We start from the raw sequence: 19,208 nt of genomic DNA, 5'->3' as shown, positions 1-19,208 counted from the left end.
TCCAAAATCAGTTTGTTCAATTTAGTCCCATTTTGTAAAATCAAACATACCCAAAAACATTCTCTGTATACAGATTACTGTAGCAAGATAAAGCCCACTTTAGTCTTGAGGAAAAAGACCTTCTTGTACCAAACATCTCCACGATGTGGCTCAGGCTGGGTACATGGCACCAGATGGCAGCATGGGCTCCAACTATTCTTGGAAGAGGCCCTAATACAACTTCTCAAACAAGAATGTTTTTTCAAAGCTGTTCTAGAGCTTTAAAAACAGAGAGAAAAAAAAAGAAAGAAAGAAAAAGAAAAACCAGAGGCTGTGCATTCATGCACCGTTCCTCAGAGAAGTCAGGACATGCAGAAGTACTGCATCCACAGCAGGTGGCCCACCCAGTCACCCAGCAGGGCACCTGAAAACTTCCCAGTCTGACACTGAGGGGTTTCTTAATGGCCTTTTCCTACAATGGCCTAATAAGCCTTTTCTTTCTAATATTCTCTTACTTCCACTGACCTTTCCTTCTTGAAGTTTCTCAATCCCAAGAATAATATCCAATTCCCATGTGTAACATATCTGTCTATAAAAAGAGGTTTTAGAAAATGAAACATATTCTAAATAGGTTCTAACTAATGTAATTCTTTGGTCCAATGAAATAATCCTAACAATGCAATATTAAGCAGTTCACACATGTCTTCTTTTAGACAAAATACACTTTCACCCGCACACACTGAGTGCACTGAAGCCGGCTCCGGAGAGTCTGGGTTTCCTTTATGTCCATCGTATCTTACACAAGGAGTCACGAGTTAGAATCAGTGTCTCAGACCATTTCTCTTCAAAGTTACTGCAATCAGGCTAAACGTTAATCACTGGCATAGACAGGTCTAAAATATATAGAAAATGCATCAACCTTTTCCACTATGATGAGGTCTCCAACTTGTATGTCTGAACTCTTAACTTGCACTTTACCTTAAAAAAAAAAAGAAGTATAATCAACTCAAGGAAACAACAGCACACCAGAGTTAAAGTTTCGATTGACAAATAATACTTTAGAAATAACTTTTGGGGAGGGGGGGAAACACTAGGAATTTATCTGTACTTATACTTTCAAAATAAATTTATTTCACACACAGTCACTAAAAATTAACTTCTCTCAGTCAGCTCCAAAGTGCAAACAGTTAACTGCCCCCCAATCAAAGATGCGGGGTGTGGGACATGGCTCCAGCCGGAAGGTTCTTCCCAAATCTGCCATTATTTCAGGTCTGGGTCCAGCAATGACGACGAGAAGCAGCACTAAAGATGATTTAATGAGTGAATAAAATGAAGATATAAGATCCTCATATTAATATTGTGAATGGCACTGATGGACACGGAACTGACAGAACAAAAGTAAAGAAAACGATACATAAAATCACCGTGCACTGGTAGCTTTACAGATGGTTCCGTACTGGTAACTGATACCGATAAGGCTGAAAGCCTTATCGAGAAGTGATTCTTCTACATGATACAGTGTGTAAATTCTTAGATTATCTATATAATATCTAGTATCATAATCATCTATAAAATTTAACAGACAGCACTATATAATGTGAAGATCATACAGAGTAGATGAAATGTTATATACATAACTCGAGATGCCATCCTACATAAGTAACAAAACTTACTCAAGTTCTCTCTCTCCCTGGGACTCTGGACCCTCCCTCCCTGCCTCCGTCAATCTCCCTTTTAGAACTGGCAACAGCCTTGTGGATCTGTTTTTACCTTTTAGTGGCTCTTTTAACATGGGAAAAGACCTATGTCTTTCCATTCAATTTATTCTGAAAGCTCACAGAACAAGAGGTAAGTTCATATCACATTATCAAAAACTAATATTACCAGCCATACCACTTTTAGACCACGTTCAACTTATTACAAACTTATTTCCTAAATACTTCTTGAAGCAGCTGAGTTTCATCAGTGTCACACCTGTTCCTAAAGATGTTTTGAGGACATCAAAAAAAAGTTCTGTAACTATTATATTTTTTCATGTTCCTCAAATATACAATAAACACATAAGGACTAGAACTAGTGGGGGGGAGCTATTTTTTTATTCATATTATAAAATAGCAATGTTCTTTAAAATTACATGTGAAACAAATCTTAAGATATCTTCATAAGTGGTAAGTATACGTCTATTCATAGCCAGAAAGTATACTTACAAAAGAATGTCTATTTTAATTATTTTTTCATTTGGTCCCTTCAAGCTTCATTGTCTGTGCTCCCACGATTATGTTTTCTATAGCTAAGCACCAGGCAGCAAAGTTACTCACTGATCTCATGCTGAGTATTAGTCAACAGAATGCCTGTCTTATCACTTAATTTTATTTTCTCTCCTACTATCCAATCCACTTTTCCTTCCCTTCTGCTTTTCTATATTCTTTACAATGGACCCATTCAAAAAGGAGAGGTAGAGAAAGAGCTGTAATCATAAGATAAAATAAATGTATACATAATTGATACATATTTTGAAACAGAAAAATATATCCTTTTCTGACTCCTTAATCAAGATCTTATATTTCTGAGAAAGAGAGATATTACTCACTCGGTCACATAACAAACACAATTTATATTTAATAGCCTTTAGTTTGGGGGCATTATATAGTGATTTTTATTCGTTTCTATGGAACTTACTTACAATTATATGTTTCAGGAAGACAAGTGAAAGTAAAATACACTGGAGAAAGTTCTCACGTTACAAATATGACAATATGAACAAAACAGAAGGCTATCATGTCAAACCAGTATGGCAATCTGCCTCACATACCTCCTCAAAGTACACACTTCTGAATTTTGAAGAATTGGTCAAATTGCTTAATGGCTCTTGGCTCTCTAACAATTTTAATTAATCTCTGTGCAGGGGACTCCTTGTACTTCCTTTACAGCCTTGGTCCCATGAACTCACTGACTTCTCTTCTCTTTCTTCAAGAGCAGTTAGGACATTAGACAGAAAAGATGGAGGAATATTACTTGCTCCCCAGGCACCTGACCCCCTGCAGTGACAGCCCAGCACCATGACCCTCGCTGCCCAATGGGAACAGCTCATGCCCACAAGAACGGTTTGATTTCCGGCCACCCTTTGTGAACTGAGCTGACAGCTGACCATAGTGACATACTATTATCAGAGTTGGGGGACTGATAACAGAAGAAAAAAAAGAAAATCCCTAAATTTTACATGTCATAGCACAAAGAAAAGACAGAACTGCCACCTGCTCTCACAACCCAATAGAGCCATCAACAACGCAAAGTGTTTTTGAAATGGGCATTTAATATTTAATAATTTCAGGGGTGCCTGGGTGGCCCAGTTGTTAAGCATCTGCCTTCGGCTCAGGTCATGGTCCCGGGGTCGAGCCCCGCATTGGGCTCCCTGCTCAGCGGGAAGCCTGCTTCTCCCTCTACCACTCCCCCTGCTTGTGTTCCCTCTCTCACTGTGTCTCTCCCTGTCAAACAAATAAATAAAATCTTAATGAAATAAAATAAAATTTAAGAATTTCAGAGTTACACTTGAGAGAAGCAAGTTCTAAATACAGTAATGATGTATAGGCCAGCACTTATACCTAAGGACAGTTGTTTTTAAAAATACTGTTTTCAATTCACCTGGAGTACAAGCTGGGGCCTTTTCTGGTGAAATGGTTAACAGTGAATGTTACCAAATAAGGTTAACAGCCATCCTTCCCCCTCTCTAAACGACTGCAATGAAATCCTTCCATTAAGCTCTCCTCCTAGCAAAAAATGTTCCCAGCCACCATGCTTCCAAAGTGCAGCAGCTTACATGTTTCTCACAGAAGAAAAGCATTCGACTGGCTTGTTGCATGAACCAAGTTTCACAGGCTTCTTTGAAAGATCAAGAAGTAACTCAAAGGACTACTTCTCCTTACTCCAAAGCTTCTTAAACATAGACCCTGCCCACCAATCTCAGTGCTATTCATTTTTTACCTGAATAAAGAGAATATTCCCCTGCCCACCAATCTCAGTGCTATTCATTTTTTACCTGAATAAAGAGAATATTCCCCTAAATGGTCTCCATTACTATCAACTCCCTAATTCAATATGAATTCCAGATGAAGTGGGTGGCAAAAGTAAGGATTATGTTTATCTCCACCAAAAAAAAATCTCCATTATTTGACAATTACTTAGAAGATAATTCAGACTTACATCATTATACACATATTCTTCACAACCAATCTCAAATTAATTTTCTGGCTTTAAAAGGGTCTACATTTGCTTTTAGCACTGTATGCTACAACTCTCTGGGGCCCGAGTTCTCTATACTTGCTGTTTCTTTTGACTGGAAGCCCTCCCTTCACAGCCCTCCTTAATTCCACAGCAAACAGAGCCTCCCAAAGCCTTCAGGGACCCACAGGAGCACCCAGTATGCACGCACACCTCTGACAATGTGCTTACCTGCTATGAACAGACTAACATCACAGTGTCTACTAAACCCAGATCCTGTGACAGGTTCAAAGCATAACTGAAATATACTTTTATGACATTTAGTTTGTTTTTTGCAAATGCATCAAACTTACCCCACTTCAAAACAAGACAAGTTTATGACCAATCTATTCTTAATCAGTTAAATGAGCCAAATGTCGTAATGGACCAATGGCAAAGTAGCTCTATAAGCCACACTGAACCAGACACAGATTACCAAATAAGGATGAAATTATATCATTACTTCTTTCCCAACAAAACACACACAGGCAATAAGAGTGGAAGATAATTAAGCGACTTTTTAAAAAAGGAACTGATGACATATAAATGGCACTCTAGAAGGTCACCAGGGGATGACACATGTAGTTCCCAGGCAGACAACTGCACACTACATTAGCAGGTCGTGTGGCTTGTCTTTGTTGTTTGGGTGGGACCGGCACCCCCCACCAACTCTCTCAACACTTTAAGTGGCTGAGGAGGTCGAAGCCGAATTTAACATGGATTATGAAGCAAAGTGGGTAGCTGGGAAATGTAATTAATACGTTTATTTACATATAGAAGTAAACTATATTTTAAAAGAGACCTAGACTCTGAAAAGAAATATTGCTGAGAGAAATTTTAAAACTTAAATAAAGGGAAAGATCTATCTCATTCATGGGTCAGAAGACGTAGTATGAATAAGATGTTGATTCTCCCTCAAATTTATCTATAGATTCAATGCAATCCCAGTCCAAATCGTAGCAGGCATTTTCTACAGAAATCGACAAGCTGATTCTAAAAGTCATATTGAAATACACAGGACCTAGACGACACTCTGAAAATGAGAAACAAAGTTGAAGGGAAAACAGTACATGATTTCAAGAATTATTATACAGCAATGGTAATCAAAAAAGAATGGTATTAGCATAAAGAGAGACAAACAGATAAATGGAGAAGAGAGTCCAGAAATAAACCCACAGATAAAAGACAAGTGATTTTTTTTTTAAAGATTTTATGTATTTATTTGAGAGAGAAAGAGAGAGAGCACAAGCAGGGGAAGCAGCAGAGGGAGAGGCAGAAGCAGGCTGAGCAGGGAGCCAGATGCGGGACTCGATCCCAGGGCTCTGGGATCATGACCTGAGCCGAAAGCAGGCGCTTAATCGACTGAGCCACGCTTAACCAACTGAGCCACCCAGGCGCCCCAAAACACAACTGATTTTTGACAAAAGTGTAAGGCAATGCCATGTGAAAAACATCACTCTTCCAAAACATGGTGCTAGAAGCATTTGGATATCCACATGCGAAAAAAGTACTTACACAAACACCAGGTACTGGTACAAAACTTTACTCAAAATGGATATACCTAAGGCAAACCCTAAAACCAAAGAACTTCTAGAAGAAGAAACATAGGAGAAATATAGCAGAAAATCTTTCTGAACTTTAGTTAGGCCAAGCAAAAGCACAATCCTAAAGGAAAAAACTGCCAAATCAGACTTCTTCAGCTAGAACATGACAGGGGCTGGAAGCAGCATGAAGGCATTAAGAGCAAGGAATCGGCAGCTGAAAGCCACTGGATCGGGTGTATGAGGGAGGAAGAGGGAGAGACAGGAGGAGTGCCTTGCGCCAGGTGAAGCAGCCCTAGGCCCTGCTTGAAAAACCACCAGCACGTGACAGGGCTGCAGAGGAAGAGCGCACTCAATGAAGTCCAGAAGGTACACCAGGTACATCGGAGAGGTCTGCAGTGGGAGCCAGAGGCAGGGAAGGAACCTGAGGGCTAGAAACACAGCGGAAAAGGCAAGGGTACGAATAGAGATGGACAAAGTCTCGTGACAATGAAGGGCGCTTTACAGTCTGAGGCTGTCCCCGGTAAGCGATGGAAACAAAGACGGGCCCCGTGAAACCCGTCTGGGAGCCCACAGGCCAGGACTCTGCTCCGGCTGGGTGGCCCATTCTGCCTTCAGCTGAAGGCGCGCAGGGGCAGGGAGGCATGTGGTATCCCTCCCCCAACACAGGCTGGGGGCAAAAGTGGGAACAAAATGGGCAAGGCCCTGCCCACAGGAAACCTACACTCCAGAGAGCTGACAGAAAGCAGAGCGAGATCAAATACAGTGATGTCTGAACGGTAGTAATTACAGCCTAGGACATTAAAAAAAAAAAAAAAAAAAAGGAAATACTGCTGTTTTGGGGTGAGGGTTATAAAGCATCTTGCTGGAAGTAACCAACTTTTACTCTTAAACATTCACTAGCAATAATTAGAGTAGTTTTAAAAAGCATTCTTTAGCAATAACAAAAAAATTAAGATGCTCAAGTTAAACAAAATCAAATCTTTTTCTTGTTCCATCAGTAAAAAAAATGAGATAGCTTTAGAAAGAATATGGAAATAATAAAATATTCTATCGTGGTAAGAAACATTTAAAGCACATAATGTTCTTTACTGGATCAATTATATTAGGCAACCACTTCCCCTCTAAAATGATGTCCCTAGCTAAAACAGTCTATACCATCCATGTAATTACCAACAGAGTTCAGAAGCTGCCAGAAGAGCGTATCCATACAGAATACTTTATAGCCCACCACGGCACACATCTTTTGCCTGAAGCAATATGCAGAACTAAATAATGAAATTAAGTATCGATTGCAATTCACTGCGTTAACTGAAGATTTTGTAGAAAAGTACAAGGGTTTGAAAAATTAGTATCTCAATACTAAATATTTTCTCAACTAACAGGTACAAATGAAAATTTTTAGGGTCTTACTACTGACAGGACATTTCAAAGTCTTGGTGAAGCCTGCTGGTGTTTGCATAAGAGAAATGTCTAATCTTTGTTTTCTGTGCTTAGAAAGAATTGTTATACATCTACCAAATGTTAAAATACAAAATATTGTTAATATGAACAGTCCATAATTAACAAGTTCTAAGGTTCTCAAACACGAAAACCAGAAGCTTTAGGAAAAAGCCTTCCTCTCTCCTGGGCCTACAAAGGTACAAAAACTCCAAGGCCCTACATGAATCAGCATGGTGACATTACTACTGAGAGGTATATGAACTAAAGATGGTTCAAAATTGTCCCTAGTCTCTCATTTCCTTAGATTTTCAATAATCCCATGGCAGTTTCTTACTGCTCAAAGACTCCCAAGTGTGGAGGCTGACATCGATCCTTGGTAGAAGAATGAAGAAATCACGGATGAAGACGGCAAGCCACCATGAGCCTATTTATGAGGTTTCGACGCCACTGGTCTAACTCACAAGCAGAAGGAAAAACTCCCAATCATCTTATATTTAGAGTGTTTCGTGTTTCTCAGGGAAAACAAGAAAAAAATGAAAACGAAAAATAACTGATGGAGGAAGGGAGGGGAGGAGGGAGCGAGGGAAAGATTTTCCAAGACACTAGAACATGCTAAAAAGGAACATTATTTAAAACTGGAATGGAACTGGCACGGAAATCTGGATGAGCCCGTGCAGCAGACAAGAAAGCGAAGAAAAGGGCCCAAACAAATCTGATCCATTTCTCCAAGGTCTGAGAAAAGAGCTTTAGTAACGTTAATAACTGCTTTTAAAGGAACTAACTAACCATTTGAGGAGAAAAAAGAAGACAGATCCCTTTCTCCATACAACGCACACCTGATACGTAAAATTACAAGCGGCTACGGAAAATGAACACACAGAAACACTGTAGGGAGATTAAAACACTCATTTACATCGGGGTTGAATGGACCTTCTAAGATTGAAGTAAAAACCACAGAGGAAAAGATCAGATCTACATACATAAAAAGTACAAATTTATCTACATTTAAAAGAAAAAGATACAAAAATGAGTCAAGACAAAAATATTTGTCACCAGATAAATTTCTTAGAGAAATTATGAAAAGGTAAAGATGTATGAAAAAAGATGAATAAACTTTTATCAAAGATCAAAATGAACAATGAAATGTTAAAAGGTAAGCAGCAAGCAAAACACAAGGAGAGCATTTTTCACCACGGAAGTTGGCAAGTTAAAGAAAGTAAAGCGGGCAAGGACGTCAGGAAAAGGGAACCCTCACTGGGCGGCTGGCTGACAAGATCAGGCTTCAAACTTTTCCTATTTGATCTGGAAATTCCTCGGGTGTCATCCCATTTCCTGAGTCCCTACATATGCCAGCCGCCCTACGTAACTCGGGAGAAAATAGCGGTATGAACACAGCTGAGAAGCCGATAATTAACGGTGACCACCAGAGTGACACCAGGTAGCAGAGAGAGGTCCCAGATGCTAGCACATATAGGTACCTACACACAAAACAACAATCACTTCTCACCTGTGAAAAGGTACTTTGTGTTAGCCAGTTTTTTCCATTACTTTCTCGTGGCCCCTAATCTCCAAACGATGCAATAAAAAACACGGTGTAAAGGGGGATGCCTGGGTGGCTCAGTCGGTTAAGCGGCTGCCTTCGGCCCGGGTCATGATCCCAGGGTTCTGGGATCAAGTCCCACATCGGGCTCCTTGCTCAGCAGGGAGCCTGCTTCTCCCTCTCTCTCCCTCTGCTTGTGCTCTCTCTGTCAAATAAATAAGAAATCTTAAAAAACAAAACAAAACAAAACAAAACATGGTGTATGAATATCATGAAGTGAAGCTCATACAGATCCTCTTAGGGTGACGTGAGGAAGAAAGACTGGTGAGGGTAATGAGTACATACCTAGTTCCGGGTATCTATGTCCACCTTGGTACAGCCACAGAGAACTGAACTGATGAGATAACAAATCTCAACTGTGTGTGTGTGTGCCTGACACATACTAGGATCAAGAACTACTGGGCGCCTGAGTGGCTCAGTTGGTTAAGCGACTGCCTTCAGCTCAGGTCATGATCCTGGAGTCCTGGGATCGAGTCCCGCATCGGGCTCCCTGCTCAGCAGGGAGTCTGCTTCTCCCTCTGACCCTCCCCCCTCTCATGTGCTCTCTATCTCATTCTCTCTCTCAAATAAATAAATAAATAAATCTTAAAAAAAAAAACTACTATTATATGGTACAAATGTAGTAATGTATACTGTACATTCTTCTATGGATGCTTTCCAAACGCTGCTCAGACCACAGACAGGAAAGAAGACCGCATGATGTAAACACGTGAGAAGGTGAGCACATTTATCAAAGGACTGCTCTGACTACATACAGAAAACACACAGAAAGGACTTCCAAGTACCCACTGTTCTTCACCTGCACTGTCACAAAAGTGGACCACTGAGAGATGAAACCACTCGAATAAGAGAAGGAAAGTCACTGACGCCTCTCTGCGGACTGCATGGCGACAATCCATTCTGATTACTTCTGAGTTTAGGAGCTCTCAAGCAATTTCTGATGGGAAAATTCTGCTAACATTTGAGAATACTGTTTTTTAAAAAACCCAACTATCTGAAGACATGACTGTCACAAAAGGAAATCCTTCTTACCAAGTGGAACATGCAGTAACTCATGAAACCAGTTACATATTAGGATTTCCCTGTGAAAGTGCACATCACCCACAATGTGTAAAAGGCAGTAAAGACGGATTTTAAGATCCCTTGATTTTTCAAGAATAACTATGACACACAATTTCATTAAAAGATGAATTTCATTAAGATAATTCATGATATTTTATGTAAAAAAAAGCTACTAAGAATTTTAACAAGTATGTAGCAACAGTGTTGACGGTAAGGATCAAAGATGCTAAAACAGACAGGAATAAAGGACATGGCCACTTTCTGTGGATAAAGTTCCTTTTTGGCAAGGAAACTGGAACACCAGAAGCATGTAAATATGTAAATGTTCTTCCTCGCATACACACATGTGCACACACGCACAATGCACAATGTTCAAAGACAACAGACTTCCCTCTCTCCTATGTCTGAATATTAGAAAGCACGTTAAATAACAAAATGCCGTAACCATGACAAGAAACAGCTAAGACGGACTGCAGTCATCACCTGCAGTCACCTGCATCATTCTGCAATCACAGAATTCCAGATCCATTTCTGAATCGAAAGTCCCACATTAGCTTTAGGTGTAAATTTGGAATTTCCACCAACAGTGGGTGACACGATGTTGTCCTGCTGAGATCTGGTGGCTGATGAAGACAAAAACAAAACTCTGAATTTATCGTCCCTGCTAGGATAGTGCATGAACTCTTTAAAAAGCGTCGTCCAGGACTTACTCATGTTTGAATCCCATCAGGTCATCGCAGTGTCTCACACACACTGGGTTCTTAGGGACTATCGGGAACCGAACTGAGAGCCAGCCAGTGGAATGACTGCAGCCAAGTGTGCAGTTCAGACACCTCTCCTGAGCAAGAGGTAAAAAGAATCAAAGTACAGAACGGCCCCACAATTCAAAGTCCTTGTCAGGGATTTTTGTAAGAGCTGCCAACAATTTCACATTCTCCTGCTAGGCTCTGACTCAGATGCTGTCCATTGGGCTAAACATGAAGAATAAAGTCGTCACAAACAGGGAGAAAGCAGTGACAGGGGCAGCAGCAGACACAGAGAATTCCCACACGGCAAGAGAAGCAGCTTCTCAAGTAACGACACATGCAGCTAACTAAACAGCATCCGTGTCAGGGCACCCGGCTGGCTCCACAGGAAGCACATGACACCCCTGATCTCACGGTCGTGAGTCTGAGCCCCACACTGGGTGCAAAGATAACTAAAACAATAAATCAATAAACTGAAAAAAATAAATAAAGAATCTCAGTGTTGACTGACATGGCATACCAGTTAAAATACTCTCTGCTTCTAACAAAGCACCCCAAAGATAGGAGCATACTTAAAAGTGGACATGGCTTTCCTTTTCCACAGAAAACATAGAGAAAACTTTTCCCAGAGTATTTCTACAAGAATGTGCTTAAGAACTCCAAATACAAAAAGATCAAATACTGTAAATATAACAAACCACAGTTAAGTCACATAAGGAAGTAGCCATCAATGCCATTCAAAGAACAGATCACTACGAAATACTAGAAATTAAGGAGATGAACGTATTCTTCACAAGAAAACAAATTTCAAACTAAAGTCAATGAGCATATACATGCATTTTTTTTTACATCCCAGATTTTACCTATCAGTCATTTGCATCAGAATAACCAGCCACAGAGCAAAGCACTACAGTTGAAAGAACACTGGGTTTGACATCAGAATGGTCTGGGTTCAAATATGAACTCTACCAAAACTGCAGTGGTTCAGGGGAAATCACATGGCCTGAGCTTCAGGTCCCTCACCTCTAACATGGAGATAAGCCAACCTACCTTGAATGGCAGTTATGCAAATGAGCAAGTTACTGACACTCACGAGGAAGTCAAAAAAAAAAGCAGTATCATCATCATCTACACGTAAAAATGTCCTTCCAAAGATCACCAATGATGATCTATCTTGTTTAAAAAGGTAAATTTGCATTTGTCTTTGAAATAAACCCACGGACAATTATTTTTAAAATATTCTGAGTTGGAGTGTCACAGAAGTGTAAAAGATATGATTAGTATGCCTTCTTCATTTTTTACTATTTTTAGGTGACAATGACATAACAAAATCAGCCATTTTAAAGTGAATACAGCACTGAGTCCATTCACGATGTTGTGCAACCCACTCTATCAAGCTCAAAAACATTTCCCTCACACAGAGGACGTGTCATGCCCACTAAGCAGCTGCCCCCCGCCCGCCGCTGCCGCCACTTCCCAGGGCCGTGGCAACCACAACCTGCTTTCTAGCTCCATTCATCTACCTGTTCTGATACTTCGTGTAAATGACATAGAGTCCGTGACCCTCTGTGTCTGATTTCTCTCACAGAGTGTAATGTTTCCAAGGGGCATCCGGGTTTATCAGTATTCATTAATTTTTATGGTTGGATAATATTCCAATGTGAAAAAACACCATAATTTGTCCATTCACCCACCGGTGGACATGTGGGCAATTATAAATAGTGCTGCATGAACATGGGTGGATGCCTATCTGCCTGAGTCCCTGTTTTCGATTCTAAAGGCATCTGGAAATGTCTCAATCCGCCTTCATTTGTGAATGAGAGGTTTACGGACATCCACTGCTTTGTGGTTCATTTTTTTCTTTTCCCATCTTAATAATGTCACCCCACGTCCTTCTGACCTCCAGCGTTTCTCACTCAAGAGCCCTTCCTTGTGTGTTTCTCTCTTGCTGCTTTCAGAATATCCTCTTGGTCCTCGGGTTTCAACAGTTTGATTGTCATGTGTCTCAGTGCGGATTTCCTTGCATTTATCTTTCTAGGGATTCACTGATTTTCCCGAGTATGTAGAGTCATGTCTTTCATCAAATTTGGGAAGTTAATGGCTACTACTCCCTACAACATTCTCTCCACCCTTTCTCCCTTCCAAGATGCCCAGTGTGTGCACATGTAGTACACTTGGCACCACCCACAAGTCCCTTAGGACCTGCTTATTTTCCTTCACTCTTCCTTCTGCTTCTGAGAATGGGTGATTCCACTTGAAATTATCTAGTTATTGAAATTACCTAGGTTCAAGGTCACTGATTCCTTCTTCTGCCAGCTCAACTCTGCTGAAACTCTCCAGTGAGTTTTTCCTTTAATTTATTATACTTTTCAGCACCAGAATTTTTGCCTTTCGCTTCTTTTATAATTTCTATACCTTTATTGGTATTCTGTATGTTAATACATCATTTTTCGGGGTGCCTGGGTGGCTCAGTCGATAAGTGTGTCTGCCTTCGTTTCAGGTCATGATCCCAGGGGTCCTGGGATCGAACCCCACACCTCGGGCTCCCTGCTCAGCGGGAAGCCTGCTGCTCCCTCTCCCTTTGACCCTCCCCCTGCTTATGTGCCCTCTCTCGCTGTGTCTCTGTCAAAGAAAGAAATATAATCTCAAAAAAACAAAACAAAACAAAAAAACCCATCATTTTTCCTAATCCTGTCAGTGTTTTTCAGTTGTTTCCTTTAGCTCCTTGGACAGACTTAAGGCAGCTGATCTAGACTTTGTCTCCTAAGTCCAGAATCTGGGCTTCGGCAGGGACGGTTTCTGTTCATTTCCTCTGTGACTAGGCCACATGGTTTCTCTGCATGTTCTGTAAGTTTTTTGTGGAAACCTGTACACTTTGACTATTATAATCTGGTAACTCAGGAAATCAGGCACTTCCCCCTCTTCTGGGTTTGTTTTGTTGTTCGGTATATGCTGCAGCCATGCACGTAGAGTGACTTTTGTAGACTCATTTTGTAAAGTGTGTATTCTTTGTCATGTATGGAGAGAAGTCTTTCAGCCAGTGTTTTGGAAAGGATTTCCTTGCATGGGGAGGGGGCGAGACTAAGAAAGGGAAGGATGGTGGGAGGGAAGAAGGAAGGCGTTGCGAGGGGGGAGGAACGAAGCAAGGGAGGGAGAAAGGGAGACCAACCTCTCCCGATCGTCGCAGACTGCCTCTGTGCTGGGGACTCCAACACAGAGCCAGGCTGCCTAGAACTCAGCCTGAGCTTTCACCTCTGCTTGCACTGAGCCTAGAGACTGGCCAGAGGCAAAACGCTTTCTCGGGGTCTTTTCTGAGTGTGATCTAGGGCTGGCCTTGGATGTGACTTTCAAAACTCCCCAGGAAACACGGGCACTTTTACATGCCCCAATTTTCCAAAGAAGTCCCCTCTCCAGCTTCCTTGGCTTGGCACGTGACCCTCTATTCTGTGTGTCGACTGTCAATGCTGGCCCCAAGCTACTGCTGCCTCTCCTCAGCCTGACATGGGCTTGAGAAATGCCCACCGGCTTTTGGCTCCTCTGTCCTGAGTGACATCCATGTTAGATGAAAGAAAGACATCCTGAGTCCGTCCTTCATGTGTCCCTCACAGGTTGGACAGACAGACACAATTCTCTGCAAGTAAGTTCTGCTCTACTCCCTTCAGAGCAGGGTCCAGAGTCCCCAGTCCAGATTGTGGGCTGCATTCCTCATGGCAGGAGCTTGACTTTTCCGTGCTTCTGTGGAAGAAAGGAAGGGCATGCAGGACTGCCTCCTCTGCCAGTTTCTCAGATGCCACCATACCATTTAGTTCTGAATGATACAATTAATACACAGAAACAAATCTTTACACAGTCCAAATACCACAGTTAAAAACAATTTAAAAAATAAGCCAGGATCTGTATTATATTCTAAAAAAGACATACCAAGGTTACACCTAATTTGCCTGGCCATTCTGGGGACTCTCTTTTCCAAAACGCAAGCATACCTCTTTTCTACAACACACCTAACCTCTATCATGCCACAGCTTTAAGCATCAAAGCTTCTTAATAGTTAATCATTCAACTTAACCTCAAAAGAATAGTCTTTTCAATAAATGGTACTGGGACAACTGGATACTCACATGCAAAGGAATGTGAACCCGTATCACACACCATACACAAAATATGAAATGAAAGTGGATCACACATCTGAATGTCAGAGCTAAAACTATAAAATCCCTGGAAGAAAATAAAGAAGTAAATCCTCGTGACCTCGGGTTGGTAAACTGTTTCTTAGCTCCAATGCCAAAGGCAAAAGCAACAGAAGAAAACACAGATGAGTTGGACATCATAACATGAAAACTCTGTGCGTCAGAGGATACCGAGAAGAAGAAAACACATGCCACAGAACGAGACAGAATATTTCCAAACCATATATTGACAAGAGATTTAAATCCAGATTGTATAAAGAATGCTTACAAGTCAATAATTAAAAAACAATTAATCCAGTTAAAACAGTAAGCCCGGGGACGGGTGAGCCTGGGGATGGGTATTTACGAGGGCATGTTCTGCATGGAGCACTGGGTGTTGTACGCAAACAGTGAATCGTGGAACCTACATCAAAAACCAATGATGTAATGGATGGTGACTAACATAACACAGTAAAATAAAATTTAAAAAAAAAAGGTTGTATGTTTTTTTTTTTTTCTCATTAAACTTTTGTTTTAATGGGTCTCAAAATTCTGTGACAGATTTTTGGTCAAGTTGTTTCCATTAAAAAGTACTGATTTTAAAATCTAATAACTTAAAACTGCCACACACACACACAAAAAAAACATGGTCCACAAAACATTCTCCTTTCCTTCTGAAGGTTTTACGATGCATTGTTATCATTAACCCGTCTTTTACTATTAAACTTAAATGGCCAATTGACACAAACAGTTCTGAGACCGTTCTTCCACCACTGATTAAGACTGGGGTGGCAGGTATTGGGGATAATATTCATTTAGCCTTCTGAGCTTTCTGGGCAGACTTGGTGACCTTGCCAGCTCCAGCTGCCTTCTTGTCCACTGCTTTGATGACACCCACAGCAACCGTCTGTCTCATGTCACGAACAGCAAAACGGCCCAGAGGAGGATAGTCAGAGAAGCTCTCAACACACATAGGCTTGCCAGGAACCATATCAACAATGGCAGCATCACCAGATTTCAAGAACTTGGGACCATCTTCCAGCTTTTTATCAGATCGACGATCTATTTTCTCCTTCAGCTCAGCAAACTTGCAAGCAATGTGAGCCGTGTGACAATCCAGCACAGGTGCATATCCAGCACTGATTTGGCCTGGATGGTTCAGGATAATCACCTGAGCCGTGAAGCCAGCTGCTTCCATGGGTGGGTCATTTTTGCTGTCACCAGCCACATTGCCACGACGAACAATTTGACAGATACGTTCTTGACATTGAAGCCCACATTGTCCCCAGGAAGAGCCTCGCTCAAAGCTTCATGGTGCATTTCAACAGACTTTACTTCAGTTGTAACATTGACTGGAGCAAAGGTGACCACCATCCCAGGTTTAAGAACACCAGTCTCGACTCGGCCCACAGGGACAGTACCAATACCAATTTTGTAGACGTCCTGGAGAGGCAGACGCAAGGGCTTGTCAGCTGGACGAGTTGGTGGCAGGATGCAATCCAGAGCTTCAAGCAGTGTGGTGCCACTGGCATTCCCATCTTTACGGGTGACTTTCCATCCCTTGAACCAAGGCATGTTAGCACTTGGCTCCAGCATGTTGTCACCGTTCCAACCAGAAATTGGCACAAATGCTACTGTGTCGGGGTTGTAGCCAATTTTCTTAATGTAGGTGCTGACTTCCTTAACGATTTCCTCGTATCTCTTCTGGCTGTAGGGTGGCTCAGTGGAATCCATCTGGTTAACACCAACAATTAGTTGTTTTACACCCAGTGTGTAAGCCAGAAGGGCATGCTCACGGGTCTGCCCATTCTTGGAGATACCGCCTTCAAATTCACCAACACCAGCAGCAACAATCAGGACAGCACAGTCAGCCTGAGATGTGCCTGTAATCATGTTTTTGATAAAGTCTCTGTGTCCTGGGGCATCAATGATGGTCACGTAATACTTGCTGGTCTCGAATTTCCACAGGGAGATATCAATGGTGATACCACGTTCACGTTCAGCTTTCAGTTTATCCAAGACCCAGGCATACTTGAAGGAGCCCTTTCCCATCTCAGCAGCCTCCTTCTCAAATTTTTCAATAGTTCTTTTGTCGATCCCACCACATTTGTCGATCAGATGACCAGTAGTGGTAGACTTGCCCGAATCTACGTGTCCAATGACAACGATGTTGATGTGAGTCTTTTCCTTTCCCATTTTGGTTTAGGTTGAGCGGTGGTTTTCACGACACCTGTGTTCTGGCGGCAAACCCGTTGCAAAAAGCAAAAAAGGTGGTATCTTAAAAGAGGTACACACAATGAGAAAAAAAAAAAAAACAGTAAGCAAAAAATCTGAATAAACATCTCTCCAAAGACATACAACCACCTAATAAGCAGATGGAAAGATGCTCAATAGCACTAGTCGTCGGGGAAAGACAAATCAAGCCACAGTGAGATACCACTTCACACCCGACAGGACGGCCACAATAAAGAAGACAGACAGTAACAGTGCCCGTGAGGATGTGGAGAAACCGGAACCTTCACACACTGCCGGTGAGAATGCAAAATGGGTAGCCAATTAGGAAAACAGCTTGGCAGTTTATCAAAAACATAGTTACCATATAATCCAGCAATTTCACTTCTAGGTATATTTACAAAAGAAATAAAACAATGTTCACACAAAAACACTCACATACGGACATTCGCAGCAGCACTATTTACAACAGCCTAGAGTGGAAACAAACCAAACGTCCGTCTACAGATGAATCGGTGAACACAACGCGGAATACCCCAGAGTGGAATATTATTTGGCAACAAACAGAAATAAAGCCTGACAGGTGCCACAACACCGACGAACCTTGAACACAGAATGCCAAGTGAAAGAAGCCTGTGACAAAAGCCCACATACTGCACGATTCCACTTCTGTGACCTGTCCTAAGAGGCAAATCCACGGAGACAGAAAGCAGACCGGGGGCTGCCTGGGCCTGGAAGAGGGTCAGAAGGGGCAAGAATGGGATGATGGCTAATATATTCAGTTTCTTTCTAGAATGTTAAAAATGTTCCAAAATTAGGGGCGCCTGGGTGGCTCAATTGGTTGGGCGGCTGCCTTCAGCTCAGGTCATGATCCTGGGGTCCTGGGATCAAGCCCCACGTCCAGCTCCCTGCTCAGCAGACAGCCTGCTTCTCCCTCTCCCTCTGCCTGCCACTCTGCCTACTTGTGCTCTCTGTCGAATAAATAAAATCTTTAAAAAAAAAAAAAAGGTTCCAAAATTAGATGGTGCTAATAGTTTCATAACTCTGTGAACATACCAAAAACCACTGAACTGTATACTTTAAATGGATAAACTTTATGTTATATGAAATATATCCCAATAAGCTACAGAAATATTTTTTGGAGAATTATTTCAAATAAATAAATCCAGTGTACAAATGTCCACATGTAAACAGAAGATACAAACTCCATTTTAAACCTCATTTTATAAACAGGCTTCCAAGTTCTTATGCATACTTGTCTAGCTCTTCAGTGCCCTCCTTCACTGTCCCTCGCTGAGGTAATGACTGTCACGGTGTCACTTTCCGACAGGCATAATGCCCGCCTATAATGGCTTCTCGCACACTCCTCTACACATCGCTTCTTCTCCACTGGGACTGAGAGACCAAATAAACAAGCTCCTTAAAAACATAAAATTAGGGAAGGGTTAAAGCCCTGAATGAAGTGAAGGAGAAATGGGCATAAAGCAGTTATCATTTTGGATCATGACATTTATTGTAGGGGCTCCAAGTCCCTTCACTTAAGGCCATGGTACCAGATGTCTGTCCAACCTTTACGACTGCGTTTAAATAGAACACAAACAGAGATTTTAGGTAAGGTGATATTCACAGAAAATGTGCATACACCAGTTGGGTTTCACATGTGTTCTCTTGAAATTGTAGTCATGAGATTACTAAAAAAAATTAATTAGATACCATATGTAATCGAAAAATACTATTTTGTAACAGAATTAAGACACGTTTTCTTTCACTTATGTTCACTCTAAAATGATGATTACAGTTAGCAAATGATAAGCTAGATCAAAAGGGTCTTGCTAACCTCTTACTGTAAGCTTGCTGTATAGCTGTGAATTCACTTCCTTGTCTCGCTGAAAACGCCGGAATTCATCAATTGCTTCCCTCATGATAGTAACAGCCAAAACAAATCCCTATAAAACAAAATAAAATATGGTATTTGAGAAAACTAGCTTTAACAAAAAAGTTAAGGGAATATTCTTTTACCAAGCAGTTTTACTTCCCCCCCATTTATATTACTTCTAAAACATAAACGAAAACAAAGAAAAAAGACAAAAAAGTAATAATGAAACACTACAAGAGGAATATAACACATACTAAATGATTTACAATTCTCCCTATTCCCAAATAATTTTTTTAAAGTCATATC

The 19,208-nt window shown here is 41.3% G+C and overlaps 1 protein-coding gene across 24 annotated transcripts in view; it reads right to left on the bottom strand.

The window, feature by feature from the left end:
* The window catches only part of LOC148161614 (putative phospholipid-transporting ATPase IIB), an 83,815-nt gene that overhangs the window by 19,625 nt on the left and 44,982 nt on the right, over positions 1–19,208 (bottom strand). For 10 of the 24 annotated variants that reach the window (XR_015767467.1, XR_015767458.1, XR_015767457.1 and 7 more), the window contains 2 exons: positions 18,864–18,972; positions 899–957 (listed from right to left, as the gene is read on the bottom strand). Coding sequence is in view for 12 of the 24 variants with exons in the window: in XM_088020693.1 (XP_087876819.1) it covers positions 899–957; positions 18,864–18,972 (168 nt within the window). In the remaining 12 variants the exon portion in view is untranslated. The other 14 variants (XR_015767460.1, XR_015767463.1, XR_015767461.1 and 11 more) reach the window with 11 other exon arrangements.

The sequence above is a fragment of the Eumetopias jubatus genome, unplaced genomic scaffold, assembly GCF_037043125.1.
Source record: "Eumetopias jubatus isolate StellerSeaLion01/CBP00866 unplaced genomic scaffold, mEumJub1_p1.0 scaffold_109, whole genome shotgun sequence".
NCBI classification, from domain to species: domain Eukaryota; kingdom Metazoa; phylum Chordata; class Mammalia; order Carnivora; family Otariidae; genus Eumetopias; species Eumetopias jubatus.
Note: the sequence above shows the minus strand (reverse complement) of the source record. Positions and strands in the feature narration are given on the sequence as shown.